Source organism: Miniopterus natalensis, chromosome 2 (assembly GCF_054644295.1).
Source record: "Miniopterus natalensis isolate mMinNat1 chromosome 2, mMinNat1.hap1, whole genome shotgun sequence".
NCBI classification, from domain to species: Eukaryota; Metazoa; Chordata; class Mammalia; order Chiroptera; family Miniopteridae; genus Miniopterus; species Miniopterus natalensis.
The window spans coordinates 146,205,273-146,226,264 of NC_142082.1; the positions used below are offsets into that span (position 1 = coordinate 146,205,273).

A 20,992-nucleotide genomic window follows, 5' to 3' on the forward strand; every position below is an offset into this window, starting at 1 on the left:
AAGCATTAGAAATTGTAAGCAACACATTGTAAGTTTTATTTATATAACCAAGACTACAATAAAGCACAATCAAAGAATCCTTACTAAGGAAAAGTGTTCTACTTCAAAACATTGTTGAATGTGTGCGATTTGTGTTTTAAATTAAAATGTTTAAGGTACAGATTTATTGTTGTCAATGATTTCTCACTTTAACTGATTTTTTTCTCCAAACAATGGGCTAAATGCCTCTCCAGATAAACGGATAGAAAGGCTTCTTTTGAATTCTATTGGATTGTCCCCATTTAAATGTTACTTGTATTTTTCTCTCTTCCTAGTTTTTTATTCTTTGCACAGTGAAATAGTTTTCAAGTTTAGCTGTACCTGGGAAGCTTAAAAAATAAAGAGGCTCAGGTCCCACCCTTGGGGATTCTTATTAATTTATCTGGCATGCAGCTGGGGAGTAGAGTTTTAAATGTTCTTCCATTTCTTCTTCTTTTTTAAAAAAATTATCTTTATTGTTGAAAGCACTGCAGATGTCCTCTTTTTTTCCCCATTGACCCTTCTGCCTCGCCCGCCCGCCCCATACCCCAGGCCTTCGCCCAATAGGTTGGGAGCATATAAATTGGTTATAAAATCAGTTAGAATAAATCAGTTCCAGCTTATACAGATATCCCGACTAGATGTTCCTTAGGATCAGGTACTAAGTATGTTATTATGATTATTATTCTCTTTGCTAATATATCATGAGTAATCTTTCCCTCATTCCCATCATAGAGCATTTCTCGTTCAGTGCTCGTTTTCAAATGCTCCTCATCTGCGAAGCACTTCCAGTTCCACCCTCGCCAGACTTCGCTTTCCTCTGTTTCAACACTGCTTCTGGGTTGGCTGTAGTGAGTTGAGCATGTGCTCACCTGCTTCCCCAGCTCGGCTGAGTTCTCCTTGAAGGCAGGGAGGTGCCTTCCTAGGTGGACGGGGGGTTATCATGCGGGTTTCCCATTTTCACCAGGTGTTGCCACTCTTGATGCAAGTCTTTATGAAATTATTTTGCTTTCATTTTGTTTTCTGTTTTCCTTTCTCCTGCTCCCTTTCAAGGATGTACACTTAAAAAATTGTACATACTTAAAAAGTTGCTCCTTCTGCCCTCATTGTGCTGAGCCTTCTACATGCCTTATTCCTCAAGGACCTGGTTCCCTTTTTTTTTTTTTTTTAATATATCTTTATTGATTTCAGAGAGAGGAGAGGAGAGGGGGAGAGAGAGATAGAAACATCAATGATGAGAGAGTCATTGATCAAGCCCACAACTGGGCATGTGTCCGGACTGGGAATCGAACCCCGATCGCCTGGATCCCAGGTTGACGCTCAACCTCTGAGCCACGCCCGGCCTGGCGACCTGGCTCCCTTTAACCTGTTCTGCTTCCCTTCCCTTGGCTCAGACTCTCCGCATAATGGAAGGAGTTATTAATATACCCCGTAGGAAACTGCATTTAATATACCTCCTCCTGCGAGAGCTACCCGCCGAGTTATTTCCCCTTTGTTTTGCCCAAACACAAGACACTGTTTTAAACGAGCGCAGTCACTGTTTCTGGGTCTCCACTTGTCTCTTAGTTGAGCACTGATGTGTGGTTTACGATGCAAAGGATCATGCTTTACAATTTACAAAACATTTCAATGTTCAGCACCTCCTCCACTATCATACTGAAACGTGTCTAAAAGGTGTCAGTTGTTTTGGAAAATGTTCCACAAAATGAAAGCAACGGTTAGGCGTTCACGTTTTGACCGAGTTCCCTGGCTTTTTCGCGGTAAGGAAGGATGCAGGGAAAGACGGTCATGTGAATTACAGTCTTGGCTTTGAAACTGACAGCGTGTGAACTTCTCTTATTTTATTACACATTATGTTTTCTTTTAAAGTGATAAAGCCTGTCACCTCATGTTGTGTTCGTGTTCTGTCACTTTTAATGATATTCATGTATTAACACGAATACTATATTTTTCTCCAAATCTTTACCTCCACTTGTTAAGTTTATTTTTCTTACTGCCAGGAGATTAAATGAGTTGATTACATTGTCTTTTTTAGGGATTTCATTCTATGCTATCCAAGCCAGGATCAACAATAAGGCCAGTGATGGAAAGGTGGCAAAATGAAAAGAATTTCAGAATATACTTAGTTGCAATTTAAGTGGGTAAAATTAAATTGGGGGCAAAAGCACTGAATCCCTCCTTCCAGCTATAAACTTAGCCTTTTTGCTCTTGTCCTTTAAATATCCAGTTCTTGTTTTCTCAGTATACACAGACAGCCTCTCTAACCCAAGGCTGACCTGGACAGGGCATTAGAATTTTTGCTTTTGTCCTATTCTGGAAGTTATTTTTATCGTTTGCCTCCTAACCTCTCACTACTGCTACATTTATGGTGTTTCGGGGCTGGTTCTCTTTTTGGAAGAATAGGCTACTGACCTGAATTCAGGCCCCCTAGGAGAAGCACTCTTAGGCCCTTTAGAAGCCCAAGGACATGATATATAGAAAATGAGAAAGGAGAGTTGTACATCTACTTTCATGATCTCATTTCCTAACCTCTAATATTAGTTTTGCAAACAGCTAAATTCCCCCAAAATTAATGAGGTTTTTTGTGAAAGGAAGCAATTATGTATAACTAATGAATTTTTGAATTATTTAAATACTTTGAAAATCTGATCACTTTGAATATTAGTGCTGACTCCGAGAAATCGGTTCTATGTGGAGGAAGCAGGCTTCGCCATCAAATTGTCCAAGCGGACGCCTGGCGCCCCCTGTGCGTGCTACCTGGTTATTCCTGCTGCTTTTGCACTGCCCGGGAGAAAACCTGCTCCCATCTCAGGCCAGCTCCGCGGCAGCGGAAAGCAAGCTGCCAAATTACTGAAAGGGCAAAGGGTTTCTGGGAGGCCCCACTTAGAGAACCTTTATTATAGGAGGCAAAAATTAAAGGATATGGCCAAATTTAAAGGAAAATGTGAAGATCAGAGAGGTCCAGTTGAACTGTTTTCAGGCTTTTCGTCAAACAGGATGCTGGAAGGCAACTTAAAAAAAACCTCAACAAACCTTTACAGTTGATTATGGAGGGCCAGTGCTGGGTGCCGCATAAGATCCAAAGACAAATAAGACACCCACTGTCCCTGTCCTTGTGGAGGAGAGATTTTAAAAGTGTTCAGCTGCCGGGCTGGTTGTAGCTCAGCGGTTGAGCATTGACCTAGGATCCAGGAGATTGGGGTTCAATTCCCGGTCAGGGCACATGCCCGGGTTGTGGGTTCGATCCCCAGTACGGGGTGTGCAGGAGGCAGCCGATCAATGACTCTCTCATCATTGATGTTTCTATCTCTCCCTCTCACTTCCTCTCTTTGAAATCAATAAAAAAGATATATTTTTTTAAAAAAGAAAAGTGTATAACTACCTAGAGGAAAGGAAAATGTGTTCAGTGCTCTAAAAGGGATTTAAGCATTGGAGAAGAGGGAAAATTAACCTATAGCCATTAGTGCTCAAGACATTTATTACAACCGTATTGTTAAGAATCGACTCCAAGTGAGTCCAGATTACAAAAAAATTGTGGGCGGCATAAATGCAGCACAGTTGATTGGAGTCTTTTAATAATACTGAAACACTAGATTTTTTTTTTGTTGTTTAACTCCACAGAATTTTAGCTTGCCTCATGAGTGCATTTATTGTACATTTTTAAAAGCTAAAATATAAATATAAGTATACATACTTACAGTTAATGAGATATTTTCTCACCCAACAGCTTTGATTTGTATATCACTATCAAATATCATGCTGGCTCAGAATGAAATAATTGCTATTGTACATGGGATTTTTAAGAGCCCTCCCAGAGGAAATCAAGGTTTCAAAGAACACCATATAAGAGCTACTACTAAATACAATTCTGTCCTTAACAGATGGCTTAAACAATCTAAAGATCTCCGATACCTGGTGTTTTCAAAGATAATTTTAAAGAAACCATAAGTCTCATTTCTCCCTTATGTGAATTACACTGATTTTCTTTTTAGTATCTATAACTTTTAATTTTGTGTTGGATCATTTTTAAAGGTGTTGATACCAGTTGGGAAGTTTAAAGTAGACTCATGGTTTTTAGATCCATTGATGAAAAGGAAAAGCTATATGTAGTGAGAACATGTTTTGAAGTGAAATATGATATGATGTCTTTTATATTCTAACATTTTTGTTGTTTAGATTTGGATAATTCTTTCTACAAAGGTTTATAGAAGTTTACTGAAATCACATTAGAGGGTTCTACACTTTCTGTCTCTGCATTAATGACCAATAAATCAGGATTTTAATGTGTAATTTAGGACTTTTAGAGTTTTACTGGCTTCTTTCACTTAACCTGTTTCTCAGTTTGAGCTATAAATTACTTTTCACATTTTTACAACTGATGACTTTCAAATTTATATCTATACCATTTCCTTCTTTCTAATTCTTCTTAATTGTTAAAGTGGGGGGAATGAAGTGAAAATAATTTACATTAATTGCCTTTGCAGAGTCTTTCTTAATTATGATGCTAGTAACTATATGATTAGTGATGTTTAATACAGCCCGAGTAAAACATTTATACCAATTGCTATATCATCGTACTGAATTTCTGCAAGTTCTAATTATGTCCCCATTTATGGCCGAAGAGTTGTGCCGTGTGCAGCTCTGGGTGACATAATTCATATAGACAGTGATGTGAATGGTACCCCCTGGAGTTATACAAATAGCAGGATATACCACAGTCACAGTAAATATGCATCTAACATTGATCGATATTAATAACTTAAGAGTAGATATAGTGCTATGGATTCGTCTGATTTCACAGGAGCCTAGCTTCTTCATCTGCAAAGTGATAGTCCTATATACATGAATTAATATATATTTTCTTAGAAATTTCATATCTTAAAATACATATATACATGCAATGTACTCGATAAATCATTTAAACATAGATGTTTAGACATGTAGCCTAGTTGATAGAGTTCTGCTTTAAGCTGGTCAGTGATTTGGGGCATAGCAATCCAGAGTTATATCTGAAAAAATGTTGGGCTGTGTATATGCACACATGCAAACACATGAGCACACGACATGGGACAGCAACGAAGCCTTTGACTCAACATGTGAATGCAATGACATTAAAGAAGGAATCAATACAGCAAAATGGTTATTTCTCTGTGGCTTGGTTGGGGAAATGGTTTCTTTTGCTTCCTACTCTACTAGGAAAAGGTGAACAGGCAGGTACATTTCAGCTGGGGAATTCTAGAGACTTCCTAGCAGTCAGTGTGGCAGCCACAGTGAGCATCACTGTCTCGAGGCTTTGTCCTGATACCTGCAGGGCGGCCTTGGTTAAAGCCCGGTCGCTGGCCTACTCTGCTTTCCCTCCTGTTTGGACCCTTGACCTCTCCAGGGCTCAGCTCCTTTCTCTTGCCTTCTGCCGGCCTAAGGCCCTCTTTTTGATAAGCTCTCCGGATTTTTCCTTAAAGTAGATCCGCATTTTTTAAATGTCTCTGAGTTTTCCTCAGAATGTATTTATTCTGTGTTCCACTCTCTCATGTCCTTCAAAACAGCCTATGTGTAAACTAGACTCTTCATGGTCTACAGTGAGGGCTGTGACAGCGCCTGTGCGGGGGCTGGGTGCTCTTCCCGGGCCCCCCCCAGGCCCATTCTCTCCCGCCCTGCCCTGCCCTGCCCTGCCCGCGCCCGCCGGGCCCCTGCAGCCCGCGCACCCCAGGCTCCCGCAGCTGGCTGGGCGGGCGTCGGGACGCGGGAGGGAGAGCTGGCCGTGCCTTCCCCGCTCCTTCGCGGTGCCAGCCCGTGTTCCTGGCAGTAGCTGTGCGTCTCACGATGACACTCTCACGAAGCAGCCTCCCTTTCGAACCTGGCTCACTTTGGGCTCCAGTAAAACCATTTCCTCTCCTTGTACCTTAGCCCTAGGGTGACGATGACTTCCCGCTGGCCAGCCCTCATTTCTTTCCTCAGCCTTGGTCCAGTGTCCCCTCTTAGGAGTTCACGGCTCGGTCGCCTGCGCTAACATGTAACTGAATGACTTTCTCAATCACAGCGCTTCAGGGTGGTGGTCACTGTAGTTAGCTGGTATGAGCCTGTCTGTCCTGCTATATAGCGAGGGCGTGAATCAGGCTGATTCAGCTTTTTTTTCAATAAATTATTATTGTTGTTATTCCCTTGAACATAAGAATCTGCAGTTCTTTTCATTTTTTAAAAATCAAAGTGTAATATCTATACAGTAAAGTACATAAAATGCACTTATCTTAATATTGATAATTCATCTTGGAATCCTAGAACCTAGCAGACTACCAGCCTACAGGAGCTCAGTACATGCTTGTTAAATGTATTAATAAATAAAGATGACTTTTACCCCTTCAATCTATTCCTAAGTCCTGGAGCCATCCTAGTGGTATCTTCCGGATTCCTTGTAGTATTTTTAGGAATGATCGTAGATTTTCTGAATTCAAGACAAAAATCACTCCCATTGGGTTCTCCCTAAGCCAGGCTCACGGTTTGTGCTCGTTGCTTGGAAGGAAATGAAGCGATCGTGCTCTCATTTGTTTCTGTGCTTCCTCCCGCTGCCAAGCTCCATTTGGTGCCCTATCGTCCCACAAGTTGCCTAGTTGAATCTTTTGAATTAAGAGTTTGGAATAGACAGTCCATCTGCTCTGCATGAATATTAAATTATCATAAGACTTTGTAAAAGGAGAACTTACCCTTGTGTTTCTTTCGGTGCTTCCTTTCCCCTCTGTCCTGAGAAAGGCTTGGACCACCCCTTTTGTCTTCAGCGTGCTCTTGGACTTGCACAGGCTGCAATTGTCAAATCATACAATAGGCTTAGAAATCTCTGAACGGCAGGTGCTCAGTAAGAGTAAGAAAGTTTTATTTATTCTCATTATCTTACAAAACGTGCTACTTATTAAGGGCCATTGCACGCACACTATGCCAGATCTTGGTATTTCGAGGTTACTGAATATCCTAAGAAAACCAAAAAAAAACACGCTTAAAAGTTACGTGTTGGAGAGAGATATTTTCTAATCAGTCAGGTTCATTAAGTAAATGCACATGCTATTTATTCATATGACAGATAGTATGCAGCTGACAAATCTGTAATTTTGTTTTGAATATTCATGAGTGAACAAGCTCCAGCCAGTTTTTGAGTAGTATAATTTATACAAGTGAGCTGGATTCTTTTCCAGCACGCTCCAACACTTAAACATCAATTTGCCAGTGATACATATTATGTAGTGAAATTATTAATAAAAGCTGAGTGAGGAGATCAGTTGTAGGATGGCACTGAAAAATATGCATGCTTCACATTATGTAAATGTGCAGCTTTTAAATAATCAACTAATTTTTCAGCAAAGGTGAAAGTTGGGTTATAGTTTAAATATGAATATTTGTACAACCATACATATATTTAATATTATTCATAAAAGTATGTTGACCTTCTTTATTACAAATTATTATGTGCATCTTGATACTTTAAAGGTAATGGGATCTATCGGTTCTGAAGATGAGAAGTCTTCTCTTCTTACAATGAAATTAAAAGGAACTACACACATTGACTTTGTAAAATTCGTGCTGTTAAAAGTGAGAATTGGATTTTGTGTGTAGGGCCAACAGACTGCTGGAGTCTTTCCCTGTCACCTTGCTTCCGCGGGTCTTTTGAAGGAATTCGCTTGAGTTGATGTAGGTGTTGTGGGGCTTCAAAGCTTCTATGATGCTGAGTGCCGCCTTTCAAAGAAAAACAACACAAAATTATGAGAACAAAAGTTAGTTCAGAGTCTTAGAAGGGGGTCTGAGGCGAGACTGGTGCTGAAGGTTAAGCCTCATCAGCTTCAGGGTAAATCTCTGTTAGGTGATGAGTCAGCGTGGGTGGTGTGAAGCATTCATTTCAAAACAAGCAAAGGATTTCCATTGGCTAAATATTGGTGTGAATTGTAAGTAAATATTTTGAAAGTTTCCAAAAATTATTTGATACTTTCTATACATTTTCACTAATTAAAAATATGTTTTCCCCATGGAATCTAAAGTTCTGTTTCAAAATTGTTTTTAATTGTGATGGAAACAAGGCAGGCCCAGATTAAGGCATTTCAACATCCTAAATACAGTGCTCGCCCTAATCCATATGTATTTATAAATAAAATAAGTCTAACCCGTAAAACACAAAATTGACATGTCTGTGCCAAAATTAACACATGTTTTAAAATTCTGTAATGGCGTATAAAAAATGAACTTTTCTCATATTTGGGTTGACCGTGATTTGGAGCTGCCCTGAGCACCTGCTGAATATCCCCCACGTGGGGCATCACCTAGCAGGCAGGTGGCTGGCTGAGCCTAATTCTGACTCCCGGGGCCCCTTATCCTTGCTCTACCTCATCTGACTCTGAACTCAGAGGGCGTGCTAAGAGCCTGAGCCTGCATGTGCCTTATGTTAGGTTGAATTTAGGTTTACAGTTACTCAAACACCCTGAAAAGGCAGGAGAACGTTGAAATGTTGTTGCAGAATAATCTGAAAATTTCAAAGCTATTTTCCCTAATGAAGAATAAAAAGTTAATATATATGTATTTTTTTTATCCCAAAGCAATATGCCAATTTCAAGGACGCACCTACTTTGAAGGAGAAAGGAGTACAGTCTATTCGTCTTCTGGAGTGTGTGTGCTCTACGAGTGCAAGGTAAGGAGACTGTTCCTGAGTTTTTCAGAATTCTTTCAGTCATACAAACACAGTAAATGTTTCTTTAAAATCTCACCGTTGTAATACCTTTAAAACATCTAAGGGATTTAAGGTATTAGTTTTAGTTCAAATATATAGAAATTCCCATTATTTTACAAACATGTAAATTAATGGTTGTGAAATAATTTTACCAATAAGTAAAAATGGTCTTTTGTCAAATTGAAGTTTTATGAAGTTATTGTATGTTTTCTAAATTCAAATCAGCTCCTTGTTTTCTGTTGTGAAGAAAATGTAGATACAGATAAACAGCCTGTTGTCACTTATGGCTTTGACCCTTGTGAGAAATATCACTCAATCCAATTAAAAACAAAACATAAAAATTACTTCATAAGAATTAGCTATTGGGATGGAGATGAGACTGATATTAATCTTAATCTCTTTGGGAGGAACATTTTACAAGATTTGAAGGGGAATTCTTTTTGAAATTTACTGCCTTGCTCTCCTGAAATATTCTTCTGAAGCAAATGTCACTCTTTAACCCTGCTTCTTGATCTGCTAATTGAAAAACTAAACTATGTTTCATAACACTTTTCATATTTGCATTCTATAAACTATAATGCTATAGTTCTTGACAATAAATATTTCAAGCCACATTCTACCTGAAGGAAACTCTATATATAAAGTTCCTGCTTTAGGCTTTCATTTCCATTTGATTCTTAATTTTCCTTTTTAAATGCTTCCCATACATGGGTTTTGGGGATGATTTAGTATGTATAGATTATGCAGAAAGTTAAGATAAGTGATTTCCCATGCTGGCACCACCGGTAAACTGTGAACATTTATATGACTATTAAGTGTTGGGGAAAGGAAAATCCTAAGAATTTTGCCAAGATAATGGAATATGAAGCCAACTACATGCTTCATGCATCTTAAGTTGGAAGACATTTGGGATGAGAAAAGAGGAGACATAATGAGGCTAGACTGTGACAGATTTGATTTCTAGAATATGAAAGCTCTGATTTCTTCATGCTCATTATAAAGTATTCTAGCTGCTCCTTTGGCTTTGACTCAGGTCTCCTATGCTGTAGGAGCTGAGACATAGAAACAGCGTTACTATGAATTGCTGAACTGTATTTCAAGGTGGCTATTTCTCTATCAGCTTTCGTATCCCAGCACTGTTTTAAGTGGAGTAGATCCCATTATATCCTTAAGGATTGGAAGGCTTAGAGGGAGATCTAGTGACTCCAAGTTGAGAAAATAGAATCAGAGGAAAGTTACTTCAAGGAATGTGGAAAACTTTTGTTAGCTGGTTTCTAATTGTAAACTCTAACTTTGAAATATCAGCTTTAAATTTAAAAATTGTGAGGGCTTCTGGTTCCCCTATCTAATGTGTGTGATTCTTTTCATCTGACCAGTGTGTTCCATAATACTGATCATCGTGGTTTAGAAATTTACTGCGATAGTTGCCTATTGATTTTAAAATAGCTATAAAATGCTTTAATTTTAAATTGGTTTAGTGAGAATTCTCTATAGACAACCCTGGGTGCTTAGTAAATATTGAGTGAATGAACTAATGTTACCTATTGTATGATATGAACACAAACATGGTTTTTATTGAGCTAAATTTTCTATACTCATTTCAACCCCTTATATACAAAATATTATTATTTTAACATGTAATCAATATAACATTCTTAATGAAATATTTTACATTCTTTTGTCCTACTAAACCTTCAAAATCTTCTGTGTATTTTACATTTGCAGTGTTCAAGGGCTACATGGAGCTAATGGCTATTGATTTTATAGCTCAGCTCTACAAGATTATCATAAGCTTTTGTAGTTCTTGACTAAATTCTTGACAGTAAGGACTTCCATTGTTTCTTCTCCCTCAGGCCCCATAGCTTCTGTATTTACACCTTTACATAACTGACAGCTCTCTTGTGCTTCCATTTTCTGAGCTGTCAATTCTAGTCCTTCTTTGTTCCTTTATAGTCAGTTTTGTGGCCTTGAAAACGTGTCCTGAGAGAATGACTTTAATGGTAACACAGAAAAACACTGTGGTTCTGGAAATGAGATTGTCAGAAAGGATACTGCCATCAAGTCAAAGGAAGACTAGCATTTGACTCCACTGTATGCACATGACCTGCCACTGTCTTGATGAGAGATTATGGTAATTTGAAGGTCTTTTTCATACATAAACCAGGAAGAGGGAGATGTTGAAATGAGTGCTTCTTCCATAAAAGCAGTTCTTACAGAAATAATAACTAAAGAATCTAGGCTATTGAGCAGTATAAACTGGAAGCCTGCAAGTTCCAATAGTTATTTTGTTACTTATGTACGGATAAGCATAATAGAACATAGTTAATGACCCTGTTCTTAAGAGATTGGAGATTGATAGTACAGAAGCCAGATGTTTGCTTTGAGGGCAGGGTTACTGTACTTACCAGAAAAGTATTTTATATTTTGATTTCTCCTTGAGAAGGATTTTATCTACTTTGATTGCTAGAACTGTAATAATACATTGATTTATTCATTCATTTAAGAAAGTTTTTTTGAGTGCCAATTATGTGCCAGAAAAGATGCTAGGCATTCATTTGCAAGAGACATGAATCCTGCCCTCATTTCCTTTACAGTTTTGCTGGGAGATCCCCAATACTCCTTACCAGACTCACCTGTGAGAATCTCCTTATAACAGTCTAGAAAATTTTGAAATGAGCATGTTTAAAAAGCTCCGTTTTTATTTATTGGTTTGTTTTTTTTTCTTTCAGTGAGCTGTTGATCTAATTCAAGCTGCATCTTTGCCACAGTTGTCATCTGGATGAGCAAATGTGTTGTAAAGCCAGCAGAATTTTTCAGGATTACCCTGCAAAAATTGTTCTGTTTGGCAAATTCTAGACATGGCTGCAGTATCCATTTTAAAGTGCTTTCCAAGTGCTGCTTGTCCATTTTAAAGGCTCTCCAGTTATGATTTAAAGTCATTAGTGAGCCTGTGGCTGATGCAGAGGTTCTCTGGATGAAAATTTTTGTTTTATATCAGAAGAGCCTTTTCAGATGCTGGATCTGAAAACTTCTTAGGGAGTCCTAATTCAAAAGTCTGAAGTGTTTATTTTCTGTTGTCTGACAGGACCAGACTATGAAGCTGGTTGAGAGTCCAGGCTGTCCAGCTTTGGATTGTCCAGAATCTCAACAGATCACCTTGTCTCATAGCTGTTGCAAAGTTTGTAAAGGTAAGACCATTTTGCAAAGAAGACATATGCGTATGAGTCATCTTAGGAGGCTTTTACAACCAAGATGAAAGATAAATTTTAATCAGCAAGTTATTTCCAAAGACCAGTAGTATTTCCCCTAAATGCGTTCCTGATCTGGCACACAGTGGTTAGCTATGCAGTGATTACTGTAGCTATTGAATTAAAATCAAGGTGCTCTCATGTATTTCCACTAACCTGTCTCAAGCCCTGGAGCTCTCAGCTTCCCTCTGTGCCCAGGTCTGAGTCAGCATGACGCTGCTGAAGAGTTGGACACAACAGTGCTGACTTATTTCATTAGTTTGCTTGTTTGTGTCTCATTTCCCTTCCGTTTGTTCTTAGAATTGACTTAGCATGATTCCCAGGTGGATTACTGCAGATCCCTCTCTCATCATTTCCACTGTCTTCACTCAGTCTGCCAGGCCACCAGGGAGACAGTGGTCATCAGACGTCCCCTGCTTATTTTGTGTTGCCTCTGTGACGAATGGCCCTCGACTGATTTTTAGTTCAATATAACAAAACAGTAACATTTAGCTAATCAGAAATGCAATGGGATGCCGTCAGAGGAAGAGCATTCCCCATCACTCATGATTCTTACACTTGGTATTTTATTGTAGACTCAAGTATTAGACTAAAGGATTGGAACTTTATATGATGCCTACCAATCATGAAATTATATGTGCCTTCCTGTATTATCCTGAAATTATGTGTTTGTGAATCCACTTCCTTTGTTGAACTATGTACCTCGAAGGCAGGGCTGGATTTTTATATCACCTCTATATCCTTAATACCTAGTCTGACATCTGGGATGTAGTTGGCGTTCAGAACTCAGGTAGTTGATTCTGTATATATATAGCAAACTGCTCTAAATGAGCCACTAACACTTACTTGAATAATGGCCTTTAGCTGGTGCAAAGGAAAGCTTAAATAGAAAAAAGTAAAAAAAAACAAAAACAAAAAACCCCCACACAAACCTTATAAACCTATACCATTTTCTTTCCTTCTAACCTAATCTATTAAAAGTAGACACGACCTTCCTCCCCAGCTTTAGCAGTGTGGTGCAGTTCTGTCTCTTTAGCTCCTTCTTCCTTCCGTTCAATTATGAGTTTTAAAACCTCAGTTCTGTGAAAAGCTCTTTGGGAATTTCAAAGTGGTTTAAGACTTGGTTTGCCCTTCAAGGAGCTTTTAGGGTAGCTCTCAGGAATGAGGGAACACGACCAAAAGGACTATAATCAAGTGGACAAACAAGAAGGGCCGTCAGAGGTTTTATCCCCACGGAATCTGACCTGCACCTTACACAGAGCGTGTGCAGAATTTGATGTGAATCAAGAATGCTCATTCCAGCCACTTGATTTGGGAACTGGACAGCTACAGGTAGGCTGTACCCATGCTTTTCAAGCTTAAATGTGCATACAAATAACCTAAAGTTGTTATTAAAATGCAGATCCTGATCCAGTAGGTCTGGGTTCGAACCCAAGAACCTGTGTTTGTAATAAGCTCCCAGGTGATGCTGACACTACTGGTCAGTGGGACCACATTTCAGTAGTTATCTGTTGCTGCATAACAAAGTGGCCCCAAAGCTCAGTGGCTTAAAACAAACAACCATTTTATTACATATCACAACTTTGTGGGTCAGGAACTCAGACAGTGCTTGGCCAGGTCATTCTTCTACTCCACATGGTGTTCACTGGGGTCACTCAGCTGGAAGCTGGGCTGGGGTAGAAGATTCAAGGGGTGGATGATTCAGGTTGGCCTCACTACATGCTGGACATCTCAGTAGCAATGACGGGAGGCTGGGCCCATCCAGAGCTCTTTCCCTCTCCACATGATTTCAGCACTTCTCCCTGTGGTCTCTCCAGTAGGACAGTAGTCATACTTAAGTGGTGGCTCTTGGCTCTTAAAGACTAGATCTGGATCTGACACAGCATCACTCCTACCATAGTTCATTGGTTAAAGCAGTCCTAGGAAAGCCCCGGTTCAAGGGGAGGGGAAATAGACCTCTCCATGACAGAAGGAATGCTAAAATGTTGTAGCCATCCTTAATCCACTGGTAGTGCCCAGGAGCTGCTCAGAGATTAGAGAGGTACATAGTGTAGAAATTAGTCAAGATTGGGCTAGGACAAGACTTGAGGGAGAACCTGAGATAAGATGTTGAGAAGTCAAGAGAAGCCCCAATCACATCCATTTCTTTTTAAAAGAGCCGTGATATAATATTACAAAAAGCAAGCTAGAAATTAGAAAAGATAGCTACAAAGATAGTGTTATATTTAAATTGTTTATAGTTTTAAAAATTAATGTGTTTACACAACACACTGAAAATACAATGACAAAATATTCTGTGACCGACACCCCACCACCTGAGATTCTTATGTAATAGATATGAATGGAGTCTTGGTATCACCAATAAAAATGCCACAAAACTCTGATAAATTCTTTTATGTAGCCAGAATTAAGAACCACTGGCTTAGATAACACTGGAACTGAAATTGGACAAGTTGGCCCTTCTTGAAACATTTAGCACCATTTATAATAAAGCTTGCTTCTATTTCTCACTGCAAATATATAACCAAATGAGTTCTCCTGGCATTCTCTGACTTTTAAACCAAAAAAAAGAGGCATATTCTCTAGGTTTAAATTGTGAGTCAACTCCTACACTTACGTTGTGACAAATTCATTTGTAATAAAATTGGCCTCCCGTTTCCAGTCCTTTGTGCCCGGTGCTAAAGATGCTGTGCTCACAGCTGAGAAAGTTAGTTGTTCAGCAAGAGTTAGAAAGTGTTCCCTGAGGGCAGAGCAGGAGATTCAAGTGTTGACCTTTCTACTATAGGCTCTGCCAGTGATTGGAAGCCAAGCTGTGCACTGAAATAAGGCTCCAAATCTCTAGGCACCAAATCAAATCCAGCCAAGGCTGTTTCCTAGGTCCCATGCAGTAGAATATCCCACTGCATCTCAGAAGCAGTGTAGCAGGAATGTTCTTTTCATTTGCAAGGAAGCTTATAACAAATTACAACATGAGAGAGACTCGATGGTACAGTGAGGACTCTGACTTAAAGATACAGTTTTCATCTCTGCAGCCCTTCCCATTTCCCTTCTCCTCCCGTTGCAGCCCCTTTCTCTAGGTGCAGTATATCAAGGGCTGTTTATTGGATGCCCACTTTAAGTTGGCAGTTAATTCATCGTGCCTCATAATGATAAGTAGTAGGGACATCACGAAGCAGAGGGCTGAGGGCGTGTGGATTGTTCTCTCCCAGCTTCTGGGTAATTCACAGTTTCCCACATTATTCAATTACACCTTTAAGATTATTATTATCTATATATTACTAATAGCATTGGTTAGTTGACTAACAGAGTCAACTCATTGTTTAAACTTTAGTTTTATTCCTAAATAATGGTACCCATGAAATAGTGGGATCATTTGTTATTAGATTCATGTATTTCTCATACACGTGAAAAGAAATCCATTGCCATTAGTACTTTTTTAAAAATGTTCATCCAACAGAAAGTGGACTGATGGTTGCCAGAGGGAAAGGGGTTGGCAGACTGGGTGAGAAAGGTGAAGAGATTAAGTACAAATTGGTAGTTACAATAGAGCCACTGGGATGTAAAGTACAGCACTGGGAATATAGCCAATAATATTGCAATAACTATGTATGGTGCCACATGGGTACTGGAAATATCAGGGTAACACATTTTATAAAGTATATGATTTTCTAACCACTATGCTGTACACCTGAAAAGAATATAAAAAAATATTGAATGTAAACTGTAATTGAAAAATAAAATTTAAGTTAAAAAAAGTGTTCATCCAGCCCAGCTAGTGTGGCTCAGTGGTTGAGTGTCCCCTCTATGAACCAGGAGGTCACAGTTGGAATCCCGGTCAGGGCACATGCCTGGGTTTCGGGCTCCATCCCCAGCTGGGGGGTGTGCAGGAGGCAGCCGATCAATGACTCTCTCATCATTGATGTTTCTCTCTCTCTCTCTCTGCCTCTCCCTTCCTCTGTCTGAAATCAATAAAGATATATTTTTAAAAAATAGAATTAAAAAAAAAAATTCGTCTATGCATATGTATCACACTTAGGGAAAAATCAGGATTACCCATTGTCTTGCAAACAGTATCTACACAAGTTCATGTTCTTTGAGGTGCAAGAGATAGAACACCTAATCCAACTGCCTTTAAGCAAAATGTGGAGCTTATGGGCCCAGGAAGCAGCTTGCATCAGATCTCCAATCCCGCCCCTTTCCCAGCTGCGTCTCTCAGTTTGTCTCCTCTGAGGCAGCTTTGTCTTTAGGCTCTTTGTGTGCTCAGGTAGCCTCCTGACATTCTTAGGCTCACATCATTATGATACCGAAGTAGGTGGAAGAAGGGTTCAGTGTTCTCATGAGCTGAACAAATGACCCAGAATTGAGTTTCATTTGTCTTTATGAGCCTGAACTGGATCAGATGCCCAGACCTGAAGAAACTGTTGTTTCCAGGCCTCTGGAATACCTTTTCCTGTGGGGCTGTAGAGTCTATTTCTTAATAAGCACACAAGTTGACATTAAGGGTGAATGTTCATCCAAAGTATGTCTAGGTTGGTTTTATTTTTCAAAAAGGGGGAATAGGTGCCTGTAGGCAATAGGTGCCTGTAGGCAATACCAACAAATACTCACCTCAAAATGAGTGGATCCTCTCTTCCTGATTATTAAATATAACCTTTATCTATATTGTTCTTATAATCTCTTGTATGCACCCGTCCCTGCTTATCCAGTTATACGGAAATGCATGCTAATATTTCATAAAACTACATTTAATAGAAGACACAGCACTTCATTTGAAAAGCTCACAAAAGGAATAAAAAACTTGGTATCTTTGAGGTTAAAACCCAAAGGGAGAAATAAAAGAAAGGCTAGATTGTATTCGATTATTGGTCCATCCATCCATAACTAATATTTGAATTTTCTTCTGTGATAGGTATCTCAACAAATTTGGTTTGTGGCTTATTAGTGGTATTCTAATTGCTTTAATTATTAACAGATACTATACTATTATGCTTTTACATAGATGATCTCATTTGAACCTTAGATTTTTGCAAGGTAGATATTATCCTAATTTTACAGGTGAGAGAAACTAAAGGTTTAGGAAGGTTAATTAACTTACACAGCTAATTGACACAGCCAGTAAGTGGTAGAGATGAGATGTAAATCCAGGTCTTCCTAATCCAAAAGCCAAGCACATGTGAGTACAAATGCAACTCTGAAGGTAATCCAACCCTGGTTTATTGCCAACCCATACTCTGGTGTTTTAAAGTTATTCCTTATAGATTGGAAACAACCCACTTTAACCGAGGCTGAATTTTCTACTTATTGGTAGTTAGTCTTTTGACCCTGACATTTTGTCTCTAAGCAGTAAAACAACCAATAGATTCAGTGACTTTATTTGTTTAGAGACTAAATCAAAATAGCTGTTTGACATTGTTTAGAGTAAATTTGAATTTTATTGATGACATTTTCAGTTTTCCAGGCTCTGGTTAATTAAGCACTCACACAAACACACAAACAAAACAGCATCTGATCAAAACTAAAGTCCTCCCTAACTAAAGCTCACAGTGAAAGGAGAAGCACGCTGCTGTCTTGCAGCTGGAGCTCTCGTGGCAGGGACACACCCGGCGAGTGTGTGCACCGCGTGTGAAGCTGGGATGAGGCCTCGCCCGGTGCGCGGGTGGAGCAGGCCCCGGGTGAGAGCCGGGCGGCCTGTGGCAGTCAGGGGGGCCGTGCTCGGGCAGAGTCTGAAATGCAGGAGCAGACAATATGGAGCAAAGTGAAAAACTGAAAGATCGTTTTGAAAAAATATAAACTTTTAAGAGAAGAATAAAAATGCATCAGGAACAGCACCTGTTCTTAGTCGCAACCTCCCAAAGTTGTTGGGAGCATGGCCTCTTAATTCTCTGTGTATCTTAAGGAGTGGGCCAATTTTTTGTTTATTTGCTTGTTTGTTTTTGTTTTAGTAACTTTGCTTTAATTTGGAATAAATATGAAGTGATTGTTTTTGGAGCCTTTTCATTTTAGGTTGAGGGTGTGTTGAGCTATTGAGATAGAGATGAGGATGACTTTTTAGTTGAAATGATTCCCCCTTGGGCATTGTAAAAAGGCAGTGGAACACATTTTAAGAAATATGGTTCCAATTTAACTATTTAAAGAAGGAGGAAATAAAAAGACCATACAAGAAAAAGGTTTTCTTCTTAAAAACGAACTTTTTACTTCTAAATGTTCAGTTTTAATCATGAGAATTTATATTGTGAAGAATCTTGTCAAGAAAAGTGGCCAAGTGATTTAAATGCTGTCGTTCACTATATACAGTGGTCCCCCCTTATCCATGGTTTCAGTTGCCCGTGGTCAATCGCAGTCCAAAAATATTAAATGGAAAATTCCAGAAATAAACAATTCGTAAGTGCTAAATTGCACACTGTTCTGCGTAGCATGATGCAATCTCGATCCACCCAGCTCCATCCTGCCTGGGACATGGATGAGCCCTTTGCACATATACATGGTACAAACTGCCTGCCCATTAGTCGCTTAGTAGCCATCTCAGTTATCAGATCCACTGACCTGGTGTCACAGGGCTTGTGTTCGAGTGACTGATTTTGCTTAATACTGGTCCCAAAGTCATTCACATAACTTTTGTTACAGTATATGTTATAATTGTTCTATTTTATTATTGTTGTTAATCTCTTACTGTGCCTAATTTTTAAATTAAACTTTATCATAGGTGTGTATATGTAAGAAAAAACATATGATATATAGGGTTTGGTACAGTCCCTGCGGTTTCAGTCATCTACTGGGGAACCTTGGAACATATCCTACCCCCCACCCTGGGCTAAGGGGGGACTACTGTATTTTTCTGGTCTTCTTTAGGGATATGTTTTAATTCTGGGTGACATTCAAAGTAGTCAGTGGACCCCAAACCAATCAGAATGGACAACAACCATTTAGCTGTACCAGATATACCTGCCGGCTATAGGATAGCTTCACCTACCCTTCCACTGACTCACAGTGTTGTATGTAAGTTGATCACAAATAGCATGAGCCAGTTTAGAGCGCCCATCTTCACGAATTGCTCAGGTGAAACTCTTTTCTTGGCTATAGGCAGGCTAGTTTATTCTAGCTACATGAACTATATTCTTCTAGACTTCTTTTATACGTAGAGACTGAAATGGTAATTCATTAAACATTGTAAAACTAGAGAGATAACTTATGCACCAGGCAATTTGAAAATTGTTTGAATGATGTATAATCATGTAATTTCCATTAAATATGGATCCCAGTGTTCAAGCTTTTTATTTCAGCATCTCAGACGATCTTTGAACAAGGGATTCAGGAAAAAGAGATCCTCGGAAACTGCACGCGATTGGTGTCACTGTTTATAAAATATTCCGTTTTTCTTCTCATAAAGACTCTGGAATCTGTGAAATCGTTGTTAATTCATAAAAATTTTCTTCTTGAGTGGGCATACTTTGCCTTGCAGATTTCTGGAGAAAATTAGATTGAAGCGGTTTAATTTTCATTTTTAAACACATTTTGAAATTTTTTTAAGGACCAGGCTGTTTCATTTCTCAAATACATAATGTGCACATTTCCTCTGGCTTGGTTTTTATTACCCACAGCTATTAATAATGTTCCACTACTAGTTCTCAGATCACTTTCTCACTGTATTATCTTCTGTATTGTAAACCTACATTTTGGACTCCAAGAATCTTTGTTTCAGATACTTGGAGGACTGTTATCAGAATATTAGGGACTAGATAACATTTATAAAGTCAGAAACAAGACATAGAATAACTTGAAGTAGGAATTAATCAAGTTTACACATAAAGAAAAACTTTTTAGTACACATAGCATACAGTTCGGTTCTGTAAACACTGGATAAAGATATCAATTTTAAAAATCATTTAGGGAAAAATTGCTTCTAAATCAAAGGATGCTATGAAGTAGACAAGGTTTATTTGCTTTGTCATGGCTCATTTACCTTAACAAATTCCCTTTTTCTTGTAGGTTACGACTTTTGTTCTGAAAGGCATAGCTGCATGGAGAATTCTGTCTGCAGAAATCTGAATGACAGGGCCGTTTGTAGCTGTCGAGATGGGTTTAGGGCTCTTCGACAGGACAATGCCTACTGTGAAGGTAATCCTTGTAATGATGTGTGGCTCCGCTGTATGAACTTCCTAGGATTACTGCATGCAAAATTTATTAATTTCCCAGGTTGTCAAGTTGATGGGCCCATTAAAAGTGGTGAATTTAATTTGAAGCATATTAATCAGCTAAAAATAATTATCTTTCAAATTAAAGTTTTTCAGCTATCTGCTATATGTCAGACTAATAAGTTAATATGGCTGGTTTCTTGAATTAGAACAATACCCCCACTGTGAAATTGCCTTCCTTTTAATTTTATTTTTTTCATAATTAGATATTCAGATAGTTCACATATTGATACACGATTACTGTGGCTTGCAGTTAGAATTGTAGGCAGATTTTCCCAGACAGTGTTGTGTAACAAAGGCAATCAATTACCCCGAAGATAAAGTGCCCACTGCTGTTTTTGTTTACTACTGTAAACAATCTCGGTAGCAGTATTGACCCTCTGCAGTATTTAGTATATAGCTCCAGTAGAGTAAATGTGTTCCTAGTTTTTTTAAAAAATTCTTCACTAGTATCCAAGGTAATTTATTCGCTCATGGAAACAGTCCAAATACAGTGAGGAGGTCCTTGGCATTCATAAATACTGTGGTGTTAGCTGTTCATGAAGACTCTAGAGGTCCACGAGATGTAGTCATTTATAATTGCCCGGAGGCACAGATTTAAATCATTCTCATTAACGGGGTGACTAGCTAGTGGGTCTTGAAAGTAAGAACACTGACATGGTGCTGTTTGGGCGTTTGGAGGGTGCTAGACTTGACTTACCCTTTCCAAATGTAAAAATGTGCCATCAGCCCTTGGAGATGGGAAACCTCCAAGGTATAAACATGTAGCCTTTGCTTAGCTACACGCTGATTTATTGGCCATTGGGAAACCAATTTCTGTCGTTTCCCTTAGC

At 39.0% G+C, this 20,992-nt stretch overlaps 1 protein-coding gene across 2 annotated transcripts in view; it reads left to right on the plus strand.

The window, feature by feature from the left end:
• The window catches only part of NELL2 (neural EGFL like 2), a 285,918-nt gene that overhangs the window by 119,894 nt on the left and 145,032 nt on the right, over positions 1–20,992 (plus strand). For both annotated transcript variants that reach the window (XM_087814712.1, XM_087814711.1), the window contains exons 11-13: positions 8,589–8,680; positions 11,805–11,907; positions 19,954–20,082. In XM_087814712.1, coding sequence (XP_087670838.1) covers positions 8,589–8,680; positions 11,805–11,907; positions 19,954–20,082 — 324 coding nt within the window. The remainder of the gene's footprint in view (positions 1–8,588; positions 8,681–11,804; positions 11,908–19,953; positions 20,083–20,992) is intronic.